The following is a 13,888-nucleotide window of genomic DNA, read 5'->3' on the forward strand; positions in this document are numbered from 1 at the left end:
CATTCAATGCGTCCCGCCAAACAGCGAAAGAGCAATCAATCGGAGATGATTGATGAATTTTGGATTAGTTGGGTAGTTTTAAATGGCACTCTCTACACATAAAACTTAAGAGGAGTTTAAATAAAAATGTGTCAGCTCAGGCTATGCAGATTAGTACTTTTTTTGAGCTTGACACAAAAGCTATTTCCTAACAAATATAAACAGACACCCCATAACAGTTAATTTGAGTAAATCTACTAAGAACATAGGGCCGATATAAACATGTCTCAAAAACTTAGAAGAACTGACTCTTCAATTGAATAAGAAACTGGCAATTAATTATTCATAAGCATTTATAAATAGATTCAGCCTAAGCCTAATACATTATGTAGGTAGGTATTATGCAGGTAGCCGGATTATTTGATCTATTTTGACCTCTTGAAAAAGAACCAAACTGTCTAGACTACCTACACTAGATCATACCTACGAACTTATTAGAAGGAACTTTTAGACGTATTTTGTCTAGTCTAGACATATTGAAAAAACTAAAACAAAGAATTGGTATTTACAAGCACCTATAAAGTCGTCAGCTTCGAAAGTAGCTGAACACATCTTTTAAACGCCGTGTTGTCGACAATAAATAATTTACTAGAATATTCATCCACTTTTTAAATGGCGTTTGTGTTTTTGAAAAATTATGAATCTTTGCGCTGCTAAGCAGCTTTGAAAATTTTGATATCTTCTGCCACTTTTGACGCTGATCGTAACGTCTTATTTTTGCACATACATAGATAAAAATCCTTTAGGTGCCTACCTACATATAGCATTGCATCATCATGACATAATCAATCGAAATTAATTCATAGCTTGCGCGAGATTTTTTTGCAAGCAAAAACTTCACAAATACGAGATTTGAATAATTATGATTTCAATCGCTCCTTCCTACACACACAATTTTTTTTTCTTACATGATTTAAGAAGATACATTTTGATTTTGGTAAAGACTTCGATTCTACCAAACATCAGATTCTTATTAGTCCTAAACTACCTTCCAAAGTTTTTCCACTTTCTAAAAATTTCAGACCAACTCCTGGAGCCACCCAAGCGAGTATAAGGCACCACCAATTTCACAATTACGATGCTCTAGTGCACTTCTTTTTACCTCCCTCGCTTTCTCGGCAGTAATTAGAGAACTTATTCAGCAAACAATCTCAATTGGCTGAGGAATTAATTACAACCGGCACACTACAACAATACCGACTGCAAAAAGTCGATGCACGTTTAAGTTTTACAAGCGGTTAGAAAAAGGATAAAGAAAAGATATACGCAGATAGTCTTGGTCTTATTAGATCTGTATCTACACAACAAAAAAAATACGTAAAAGCATCAAAAAGGTCAGTATCAAATGCTGAATATCAAATAAAAAAATGCTGTCTACCAAAACCACTTAAAAAGCAAACAAATCAAGCGACAACGCGTAGGTATTTACATCCAAAGAGGACAAATATGAGCGAAGCTTTTTTTGATGTCTCGAGTCTGTTTGTTATAAAATGTTTGCTCTATGTCTGCATGGAGGGCTCCGCTCTTCCCTCTTCAGTCTGGCTTTGTTTACGGGAGCGAGCGGGCGTTGCACCGCGTCTCTCCCCAGCGCGCACGCGTCATTAATTTAAAAATAAAACTTCTATTTGCTTCACCACATCCTGTGCTTCATGACTAATGTAACTCAAAACTTAGTAATTACTCATTTCTATAACTCTTTAAGTCATAACTAAGTTCGCAAACAAAACAAAAAAGTTTTGATTCGCATTCCTTTCGAGACGTGCAAACTTGTGATAAATATTGTGGTTTTATTTTGTTTATTCGAAATAAAAGTTTATAGTGGTATGCAACCGCGTCTGCTTCGTTGTGTAAATATTTAAAACCAAACATAGATAAATAAACAAACTTTTTTTAGTGTGCACGTGTATCATCAACCTCCTTGATATGGCTGGTGTCTAAAATTCTAAATTGTAGGAGATCGAAAATGGATTGGCGCGAAAAACTCTTTGGGAAGGTGTTAGTCAAGTGTGAATCGGGGACTCAGAATGGTAAATTCGAGAATATATCAACGTTGGAAGCTTTATCCGACTGCGTGGAAGAGGGTGAGGGTTCCGTGTGTGGGATTTACTTTTCTTTCGCGAACATAAGTGATGCTAGTGACGATTTCGGAGTGCGTTTGGAAGAGGTATACAAGAGAGTGCATCCTCGGCTGAAGGTGGTGCAGGTCGTGCTGTGGGCGCATGTTGGCACTCCTGAGGGTCTGGTGGAGAGGGAGGCAGGGTTTCGCAGGAGTTTGACGGGAAAGCCCTGGTTCGCGGTGCCCTTTCACGATGTTGATACGAAGGCAAGTATTTTATACTGTGAACTTTTTTCAGGCTTAGAAAATCATCGAGATAAAGTTTGACTTTCCTGTACATTAAAAAAATAAAATGAAGGAGGAAAAGCCATTTATTCACACAGTATGAGACACACACAAGATGACTAAAAAATACAAACAAAAATGAAATATTAGACGACCCAACACTACAGTCTACAAATGTACTATTTCTTCGTCCCATCTGCACGAAAAGGCAAACGAAAATTATTTATTTCTGTTAAAAAGTCATCTACCTACAAAAAGCCTTGCATACAATGCAGAATCTTTCAGGTCAAGAGTCGCAATATTGTTCCCTTGTGATCATAAGTCTTGGTAGGAGTCGTTTTGGCTTGAACCCCGTTTGGCCACATTCCAGAGCGCATAAAACCTTCAATCGTTTAAAAATCGCACAACCAAGTTTAACCACTAGGGACTTGAGATTTAAGAACTTAAACTTACATGAAATTAAAACTGTAACCATGATTTTTAATGATAAATGTACATCCAATAGATAGACCAAAAATACGATTCCATTATACACCTTTATATGGGAAATCATCAAATGACCTCTCCCGCTTTGGGTGCAGTGAAGGAGTATCAGACTAGAACCCACCATATTGCAATATTCCTGGGGTGAGAAATTCACAATCTTACAGAATTAACAAAGGTAGGTATATGATAATCCTATCAAGTAAAGAGACACCTTAATCGCATTCTAATTAATTACACACAAATGAAACTTAATATACGTAGGATTTTCGGATCTTAAATGGAGGACTTAAGTACATATTCATTACCACTAATTGTTTAGAAGCTCACATGACGAGGCCAGTAATAACCTCTCTAATCTTCGGCAGCACGGAAAACAAACATTGAGAGCACTCAGGCAAATTAAACAAATCATAATGAGAGTGAAATAACTCAAACTTTTGAATCTTAGAGTGTGAAACCAACTGGAGACGCCATTGCCCTGCCTTTATCTAAACAAGATCGCTGTTAGTCTCGTTTCTGTAGATGTTTGCCTTGAGTCTATACTGTTTTATAGAGAAGTCATCAAATGACTCTTCCCGTTGTGGAGCAAGCGTGAAGGAGTGCCAGACTTTTACTGTCTAAAACTTGTCCTAAAACCAACCGATCTTTGGAGCCCCTCTGTGTACCAGGGTCACGGGACCTCTTTCGAAAGAACCTGCCGGGAGAGTGCTTGTATTTGACAATTTTGTCGTGTGTGTGAGTAAGGAAGTGATCGAAAGTGCATGAGAGAACTAAATTGTCGACCTATTTTCATGGTGGTTCCATTTAGTTAAACGGTCTAAGGTCAAACCGCTTAACAACATCAAAAGCTTTGGTTAAAACTTCGTTCAAACGCTCCAAGATTTGCCTTTCATTTAATTTTAATTTATTTTGCAAATGTTACCTTTGATACTTTGGGTTAATGTTGCCGGATTTTTGATTGGTTTAAAATACTTTAAGCTCAAAGCTACCGGGGCTTTAAAGTTAATTTTGGAAACTCCATTCATTATAATATTTTAGGACTTTTAAATAGGCTCATACTTTATTGAAATGAAGTTGTAAATCAATAATTTCAGAATCAGTTTTTTTATAAGGTAATTAGTACATACGTAAGTGCTACCTATTCGTGGTCCACAATTGTAGGGAGGGGTGGCTGATATTTATAAAAACTTTAAGGATCGGTGCTAAAATATCAAGTAGGCATTACTTTCTAGAAGGATGCAAGAAAATGGGGGAGGCCTTTCCAGCAATGGGACAGCAAAGGCTAAGAAGTAAAACTTAGCGACCAGTTCCCAAAGTCGCAAAAATTACCCCAAACACACACATTAGAAAAACTAACAGATACACATAGGTACCAATACCATACTCCACAAATCCGTACAAAAGCTGTAGCAACATGCATTACGTTATCTACCATCAATGGCCGCTAGCCTCACCATGCCAGAGGACATCGCAGTAACAGCCAACTGCATTAAACCATGGCGCTCTATGTCTTAGAGCATTCAACCTACGAGATCCGCTTTATGCACCAAACACTAGTCTACTCCGGTCGTGTCGGATTGCCGTCCCATCGGGCTATTTGAGTAAAGGAATAGGAAGGGCACTGTGTCTGCGTAAATGCTTGTGCAGCTGGCTGATCTCCTTATATAAGAACAGCCACCGTGGCCGCCAATCGGCTAGGACACCATTATAGTTTATGTATGTTTCTTCCAGACCACGGGACTATAGATTCCCGGATTTTTGGGAGGTGAACGTGGGGCCGGAGCCAATACGCTGAAGCCCTTTTGAGACAACTTTAATAAAATGGTGACACAATATTATTATATTAAGCACCAATCTCTATGTATGCGAAAGAGTTTGCCAACATAGGCGCGCGGTTCGAGGCAACGCAACGCAAGGTAATGTAATAAAATACACGACAAAATTGAAACACACGCACATAATAGGTATGAGCATGACTGTTTGCAAATGGGAAAGCACGACAACGGTTTATCCAGTTGTTTAAATTCTCCAAGTATGTCGGTAACACCGTAGGGAGGCATAGACACAGTGGGCTTACAATTTGCCGCTCCTGGCACACGACATGCATTGATATCGCAGATTAATGACATTTGTAGTTCGTTCAGACCATCTCTGAATGGAATTATTGATTCTACCGAATGCTACTTTGTTAGAATATCTAATGATTGTTTTATTGGCGGAATAAAGTTGTGAATATATTTGGTTGTAAGACATAATTTGATTTATTCTACTTACCAATAAAGATTGAGAGTTCATTGAACTTGAAATTACCTAGGCACTTGAATAAGCCTACCACTGTTTCCTCTAAATTAGGTTCTTATTTTCTCCACAAAAGTTAATCAAAATGTCAAGAAATACCTTTGTATATCGTTACTAACTTAACCAAAATCCACCTCATAGGTCAAATTAATCAACGAAAACAACCTACCCAGTCCTTACATTAGTAGATTGCTACCATTACATCTACAATCTAAAGAAAACTCATTAGTCACGACTGGTTTCTGCGTCATCAGCTGTGCTCCAAGAAAATGTCGGACATCTGGCCCAGTCGCACGAATATTGTCAGACGTCGAAGAGAAACGTAATGAATTGGATATGTCATTCGGGCACTGGCTAGTGAAAATCCAGGAATTATTGCATGTCCGATGGAATTTACAATAATTGTTGGTAATCCTTGCGAAATGGAATATTGGGGATTGCAGTTTTAATACAACTTTTTTCATCGAACTGAAACTTCATATAGTTTTAAAGTTCGTAGACACGATTTAAATATATCTAGTACTAGCCGTTTTCCCGCGGTTTCACCCGCGTCCCGTGGGAGCTACTGCACGCACCGGGATAAAATATGTTACTCGCAGATAATACAGCTTTCTAATGGTGAAAGAATATTTCATCGGTCCAGTAGTTTTTGAGTTTATCCATAACAACCAAACAAACAAACAAATAAAGTTCTCCTCTTTATAATATTAGTATAGAAAACGTTTGATATGCAGAGGGTAACTTAACATTTTAATCATATTTCTCCACGCTTAAATGAAAAGCAATTCAAAATCAAAATATGTACACAAGCAACCCACCCGCTGCGCTTCACAAAATCCCCTCAACTACCAGGCGAGCATAAAATCCAAGAAATGAATACCGTGCCTTCATCTGCATAACTACTGCCTTAGAAGTTCCTAGGTTCATTGAAACGGGGCCCCTAGTAATTACGGCTAAGAGCCGAGGGTTGCGTCAATGCCATGTATCACCCTAAATTACTCTTCACCCCACACTTTCGCTGTGAGGGGTTTTTTACATGTACACAGGTGCGTTTTGATACATTAACGTCGCCTTGTTTATATTAAAATAAGCCCTAAGTGTATTACTATAAAGATCCTTTTAAAACAATGTTACCTTAACAGGATTACGCAAAAAAACTCCTGAAAGTTTTATGCAAACCTCACTTGAATCTAATTTATTGTCAGCATGACGCCGTTTCTTTATATTTTTTTCGATGTTTCCATCAGGTTGAGATATTAAAAGAAACCTTTTTGCTGAACAAGCAATTTTGCTAATGCTAATAATCGTGTTATCTTGGATCCGATTTCCCGGTCCAATCGTCGGAAAACTCCAAGGTATCGCACAAACAATGTTCTTCATTTCTTTAAGAGGGTTTTTCTATCAGTGCATCCAACCATTTACTTCCATCAACATTTTCTCAAAACCAATTTGGCAGCGGACAAAATGGTCCAAATAAATTCAACAATTCGGTCCATTGTCTCGCTAAATCGTTCCCAGTGTGCCAATTTTGGAGCCTTACATAATAAAAGCTCATGTATTTAGATGTAAGATTTTGGCGGACCATTCCTCGGACCCCATTTACCCGCGAGCTGCCATTAAGAATGGAATTTCTCTGAATCCAGGAGGGTGCAGATGACACTGACCCGATCACTAGACATCGCAAATGATATGAACACAAAAGATGGAATGAAATAAAAACTGATGAAACCACACTGCCGTCTAACGTTCCTGATTCATGAAATGAGGAATCGCACGTATTCTTTTTGCTAGGAAACGCCTGCGAAGGTGATTTGAACGACGATAAGGAAGACCCAGGGGGAGCGTGATAGGCAAAAAATCGCTGCCATATTTCTTTGGATCCCTTACATTGCTGCAGATAATCTTAAGGATAGTGAAGTCTATTTTCTTAGAAAAGGAGCTGATACAAGTATCGGGTTTACGTGCTATCGTTCAGTATAAAACCCAGTGCGTTCAGACATAACTACATATTTGCACAAACGATTAAAGTAAGGGGCAAACCGATTGGCATCGGCACACGTGTTCTTGATAGTCGTTCATATGAACCTACATATATATGTATGTACTTTCATATGCGTTTTCATATTTTTTCCTTTTGAACTTGGAGTAAGTACTTACTTGATGATTTAATCTGTTTTGAGTTTCTTCAGTATATTTTATTATTTAATACTTTTTGCACAATGCACAACGGCGGACTTAACGCCTAACGCGTTCTCTACCAGTGTACTTTGTTTTACACTGTACATATTTTTTTTGTTTATCGTATAAGAAAAACACATGAGCTTACTTTTGCTAAGTACTTAAGTATATTGTTACAGTACTTGGGCACTTTTTGAAGTTGACTTTAACACATTATGTAGTCATGTAAATAAGTCCTAGGTTGCAAATAACTTTCGTAAGTTTCTTGCTAAAGGTTATCTTACAGGTCAAGTGAGTCAGAGAAAGCTGTGTGCTTACGTAATCTATCTTTATTTACTTATAGATTGTTGTATCTTGAGGAATCCTACTGCTTATAGTATTGGTAATTACCGAAACCATGGACGTATATAACGGTGGGGGGGGTCCAGGGGGTACAGGGGGTCAGTGTCTTATGGATGTTCCTGAGTTTAACGCCACCGACTTCCAGGCCGATGGACCTAAGAATAGTTTTTTTTGCTTTTCAGTGTTTTTGGGAGTCGGTTTTATTTTTTTGTAAAAAGTTTTTTATTTTTGGCTTTTCAGTGACAAGCATAGTTGTCACTATCCGCATTTGTGGAAAGTTCTCATCAATACGAATAATATAAGCCCAAACACGAGGTAGTTTACATATTCAGTTGTCGAGTTCCCTCGACCTTCTCCAGTCACCATCATCAGGTCAGCTCCAAACCTTCACGGTTGCAAAGGTGTCGTCAATACAAATAATATAAGCCCAAACACGAGGTAGTTAAGATGTGCCGTTTAGGAGTTCCCTCGATCCTATGTCGTCTCCATCATCAGATCTGCCCTAAACCTCCATAGTATTGTAGTCTCATCAGATATACACATAAATATAAAGTTTTTACCCCATGCTCGCCTACAATTTTCAAGAGAAGCCCTCGATTTCTCAGGGTTTCCACCATCAGATCCTGATCTGATGACAATGGGACCAAATGACAAGCATACCCTTTCAAATAAAAAAAGAATTTTTGAAATCGGTCCAGGCGTCTTTGAGAAATCGAGTAACAAACATAAAAAAAAAAATTCTGCCGAATTGAGAACCTCCTCCTTTTTTTGAAGTAGGTTGAAAATTTGAAATATCATAGGAATTTCATTTCAAAATATGTCGGCAGCAGAAAACATTTAAAACTAAAACGTCTGTGGCTAGCGATGGCAAAATGTAACTAGAATTTTTGACTTATAAAATACCGATGTCTGTATGTCTGGCTGAAATCTCTCTAGGGTTATCAACTTCGAAACCTGATAAATATTCAGTGGATGGGATTGGAAATCGCAGGAAAATCGAAGTCTCGGTAGATGTCTATAATTTGTCTGTCCGTTCATTTGATTGAGACTTTGACATAAGCTTCGTGTAAAGTATGTATAGTACCTATGTCTTTCGATCTCTAATCACAAAACAACGGATATGTTATAGAAATCGGTTTATTATTTGATGTTATTCATTCATTCACTGTCTTATTCTGGTAAAATAAGGTTTAATATACTTTGTGGTATATTATTATACATTTCTATTACAGCATGACTATAATACTGAAGCCTAATATAGAATAGAGGTAGGTAGGAAATCTTTTTATTATTTTCTTCCCTTTTTAACCGACTTCCCAAAAAGGAGGAGGTTATCAATTCGGCCGGTATGTTTTTTTTTCTATGCATGTACATCGATTACTCCGAGGTTTATAGACCGATTTACGTGATTCTTTTTTTGTTCGACTCGGAATAGCTGCCAGTTGGTCCCATAGTCATCAGGTCAGGATCTGATGATGGAAACCCTGAGAAATCGAGGGCAACCTTCGAAAGTTGTAGGCATACATAGGGTAAAAACTTGACACTCATGTGTACGCCTAAAAGCACTATTCAACAGTGAAGGTTTGGAGCTGACCTGATGATGGAGACCAGAGAAAGTAAGTCGAGGGAACTCGACAACTGAATATGTAAAATACCTCGTATTTGGACTTATATTCTTTGTATTGATGAGAACTTCTCACTTGTATGGATAGTGACAACTATTCGTATCACTGAAAAGCTTTAAATAAAAAACTTTTTTACAAAAAAATTAAACCGACTTCCCAAAACACTAAAAAGCAAAAAAAATGACTATTTTTAGGTGCATCGGCCTAGAAGTCGGTGGCAAAATTAACTTAGTAACATCCATTAGACACCGACTTCTAGGCCGATGCACCTAAAAATAGTTTTTTTTTGCTTTTTAGTGTTTTGGGAAGTCGGTTTAATTTTATATGTTTTCTTTTTCAATAAAGGCTGTGGGTGGTTAGGTACTCATTTTTAATTATGAGTATTCTTTTTTTTATAAGTAGGTACATTTTTTCTATTCTGTCATGAACATTAATTTTTTATCCTCAATATTGCGCATTCTTTTATCATTATTGAAACCTTTCGTAAAAAGGTCCGTTAGATTTATTTTATAATTCTTTTGGAATTCATCTCGACAATGCCGACACAAAAAACAGCCAGCCTGAGCCTCTGTTACTTGAAAATGTATTCACTACTAGCTTCTGCCCGCGACTTCGTACGCGGACCCTGTCCCTTATGCCAGCGACTACGGGGTCAGCAAAATCAAAGATCTGAATCGTCTGATATTGAATTTTAAGGGCCCGTTGACTTGAAAACAACGGAATACGCATAGCCATTAGAAATGTTCCATATATTTAAATTTTTGTACTTTAACGGCAAAAGCACAGCAGACTAAACAAAACGCTGAGAACTGAACCGCAATAGACGTGACCATAGGGATAAAAGTAGTGATTCTAATTAGTCCGCATTTAAGTTGTGTGTGGCAAAAATATTACACGTATTATAACGTAAAAAAACATTAAATAGATGACAAAGTCGTGGTGACTTAGTGGAATTCGTGGTTTAGGGGGTTCGTGGGTAGAGAACCAATCTCTCAAGTATGAGCGTGCGTCTTTAATTCCAGGTCTGGCAAGTACCTGCCAATGCAACTTTTCTAAGTTCGTATGTACTTTCTACGTATATTTTGGATACCAATGACCGTTATTTGGAGGGGATGTTAAACTGTAGGTTCCGGCTGTCATTGAAAATTCTTGGCAGTCGTTATGGGTAGTCAGAACCCAGTATGTCTGACCAGTTTTACCGAGGGGTGTTGGGGGTTGAGCGGTTAACCGGGTTGTGGAGGTCAAATAGGCAGTCGCTCCTTTTAAAACACTGGTACTCAGTTGCATCGTGACTGGAAGTCGACCCTAACATAATTGGGACAAAGGCTCTTGAGATAATAACGACAATAATAATGAGATATAAGCATCGCAGGATATCTGAGGCTGATGACGGGGAGTAGCGACCCCGCGGGGCATATATACTGAGTTCTCCAGGGAGAGTATACTGTCCCCCATCTCCGGCCGGTCGGAGTGAACCATGACGGGGGTAGGTCTCACGCCTCTGGCTTGGCTTGACCAGCCAGAGTGGAGTCGCTTGAGCAGGGTTAGTAGCCCTGCTCGGAGGATAGGTGCCTCGTGGTAAGTGACCCACAGGGAGCGCGTAATCTGCGTTTAAAATCCGCCGAGGTATCCTCACACTTCAGCCACTCATGTCCCTGTTGCCCTTTTGTTGCTATTCAGTGACAGATTCCCGGGGGCCCAGTAAGTGTGCTGGCGAGTCTCCACTTGCCATTTTTACATGTATCTAATACATTGTCATCGGCAGGAGCCATAGTTCCCGTAGTTTCCCCATTCCTAGTCTATTAGCATCCCATCACAATAGCCCAAGTAGTATTCATCCACAGTTTGCAATGGTATAGCACAGATTGTCTTTTTTTTTAACGACGTTCACCGGGGATTGTCCTTGGGTTCATTTCTATAGTGTATAAAGGGATAATTGTCAGTTTTGTGTCACCATTTCATTAAAGTTGTCTCAAAAGGGCTTCAGCGTGTTGGCTTTGGCCTCACGTTTGCCTCCCAAAAATTCGGAACTCTGTAGTCCCGAGGTCTGGAAGAGACATACAAAATAATAATGAGATATATATAACGCAAAAAAATCGGAGAGTGGGGGCTCGTGACGCCACGTCTAGGTATGTAAAATTTGTACTAAGCAGTGACTTAACACAAAATTCAAGCGTGTTATATCTTCGTAATTATTTGTTTGTGAGAAGGAGAAAAGAAAAAATACGTGTCCATTATTTTAGGGTTATCTAAAAGACGGACTAATTACTTTTTTTGATTCACCATACCTATTTCATAACATTCATTTCTATACATTTCAAGTGTAGTAATGCTCTTGAAGTTCCACATCAGGTGTTCCAGATCTTCGATGTTTATCCGTCAAAATAGAGAGTGCTTATCAGATTGAACCACTTTTGCTAAAACGTCATATCTTTATAAGCTATAGTCTAGCTGGGCTCCTGGGTTTCCACATCAGGTGTTGTACATCTTCAATTTTTATAAGTCAACAGAGAGTGCTTATCAGATTGAACAACTTTTGCTAAAACGTCATACCTCTATATGCTATAGTCTAGCTGGGCCCCTGGAGTTCCACATCAGGTGTTTTAGATCTTCAATTTGTATAAGTCAATAGAAAGTGCTTATCAAATTGAACAACTTTTGCTAAAACGGCATACCTGTATATGGTACAGAGAAGCTGGGCTCTTGGGGTTCCACATCAGGTGTTCCAGATCTTCAAATTTATTATCTCAGCTGAAAATGCTCATCACATGAAACAATTTTTGCCATGACACCATTTTTGTATCTCTTATAGTTTTGTTGGTCTGTTGGTGTTCTGCATCAGGTCTTCAAGTTTCGAAGATAAATTATAGCCTATATGTTGACCAGGCTTAATACTGACACAACAAAGAAAAAATCATTGAAATCCGTTCAGTAGTTCGGAAGATTAGCGTGTACAAACAAACAGACATACAGACATACAGACATACAGACATACAGACATACAGACAGAATTTTTTTTTTGGATTTGTGTTCCATTACTGTTTCTAAACCCCACCCAATTATTATTTTTTTAATATATTCAATGTACAGACACAGTTTTTTTACAGATTTATTATATGTATAGATTTTTATCATAAACTTAAATGAAAACTAAACAATACTGCAGACTGCAGAATACAGCAAGATGGCGCATGAAAATCGTTTGACAGTTCTGCCAAAAAATACATTTACAAAGTTTTTACATATTTTGTAGTTAATGAATATCCTCGGGTTGTTCCGCCAACCCTGTCAGAATGTTTACGACGCATTGTAAGAAGCTACATACACTGGAGGCATTGTTCAGCAACTTGAGCTGAAGATTATTTATCACTTTGTGCCATCACTGACCTCAAGAACAATAGACATGTGGAGAAACACTTACCTACGGACATGTGTGTGGATTTCTTTCACAACTTGGAGTGAAAAGAGGTTTTAATCTCTACTGTTTCTTTCGTCTTTTCTGAGACCTTATTCTCTTAAAAATGCATTCCTAAACGGGTGTACTATGCCAAATCGAATGACAAATAATCGAATGCCAATTGATCGACCACTATAAATCGAAATTCTAAATACTCGAACATTCATAATATCGAATGGTTTTTAAATCGAACATTTAATACATCGCGCAGTCAAAACATCGAGTGTTCAAAATATCGAATGTTCGTTTGATCGAGCGTTAAATGCATCGCATATTCATCCTATCGAAAAATCTATATTTTTTATGAATACAAGAAAAACTCAATATTTATGAATAATTTATAAATTTTAATGTTGTTTTTATTATTTAACATTTTTTCAATCGCGTTATCATCCCTTTTGCCTCTTTTTTGTAAAGTAGGTCTTCCCAATCCCGCGTTTGCCTTTTCAATTCAAACAAAATTTTAAAATTTACCTTTAAAAGATAAGAATTAAAGATTAAAATGTGATTTATTAGTAAATTTTGAGTTTTTCTTGTATTCATAAAAAATATAGATTTTTCGATAGGATGAATATGCGATGCATTTAACGCTCGATCAAACGAACATTCGATATTTTGAACACTCGATGTATTGACTGCGCGATGTATTGAATGTTCGATTTAAAAACCATTCGATATTATGAATGTTCGAGTATTTAGAATTTCGATTTATAGTGGTCGATCAATTGGCATTCGATTATTTGTCATTCGATTTGGCATAGTACACCCTTCCTAAACATATTATCATGGCACTCGAAACAAATTCAAAGTTTCACCTGACATAAAATTCGATTTGGACATGGATTCAAACCGTGGACATACCATTAGTAGGTAAACTAATTTCTCTAATAGGTACCTAGTTTTAATTTGAATATACCTTTCACAATCGTCACCACCTACCAACTTCTGGCAGATAGGTTTGATTAATAGATGGCGCTATAAATATGTCCGGAATAAATTTTATTTTTATATTTTTTGTAATAAAAACTATCCTATGTCCTTTCTCAAGTTCCAAACTATGCCTGTACCAAATTTCACACAAATCGGTTCAGTAGTTTAGGCGTGAGGAAAAGACAGACAGAG

At 37.7% G+C, this 13,888-nt stretch overlaps 1 protein-coding gene across 2 annotated transcripts in view; it reads left to right on the plus strand.

Moving 5' to 3' along the window:
• The first annotated feature begins 1,574 nt into the window (after positions 1-1,574).
• LOC124639571 (nucleoredoxin-like) overlaps positions 1,575-13,888 on the plus strand; it is a 60,425-nt gene continuing 48,111 nt past the window's right edge. The window contains exons 1-2 of one of the 2 annotated variants that reach the window (XM_047177000.1): positions 1,575-1,697; positions 1,934-2,362. In XM_047177000.1, coding sequence (XP_047032956.1) covers positions 1,689-1,697; positions 1,934-2,362 — 438 coding nt within the window. In that variant the 5' untranslated portion in view covers positions 1,575-1,688. Of the gene's footprint in view, positions 2,363-13,888 lie in introns of both variants that reach the window. The other variant, XM_047177001.1, reaches the window with a different exon arrangement.

This window comes from Helicoverpa zea, chromosome 19, assembly GCF_022581195.2.
Source record: "Helicoverpa zea isolate HzStark_Cry1AcR chromosome 19, ilHelZeax1.1, whole genome shotgun sequence".
Taxonomy (NCBI): Eukaryota; Metazoa; Arthropoda; class Insecta; order Lepidoptera; family Noctuidae; genus Helicoverpa; species Helicoverpa zea.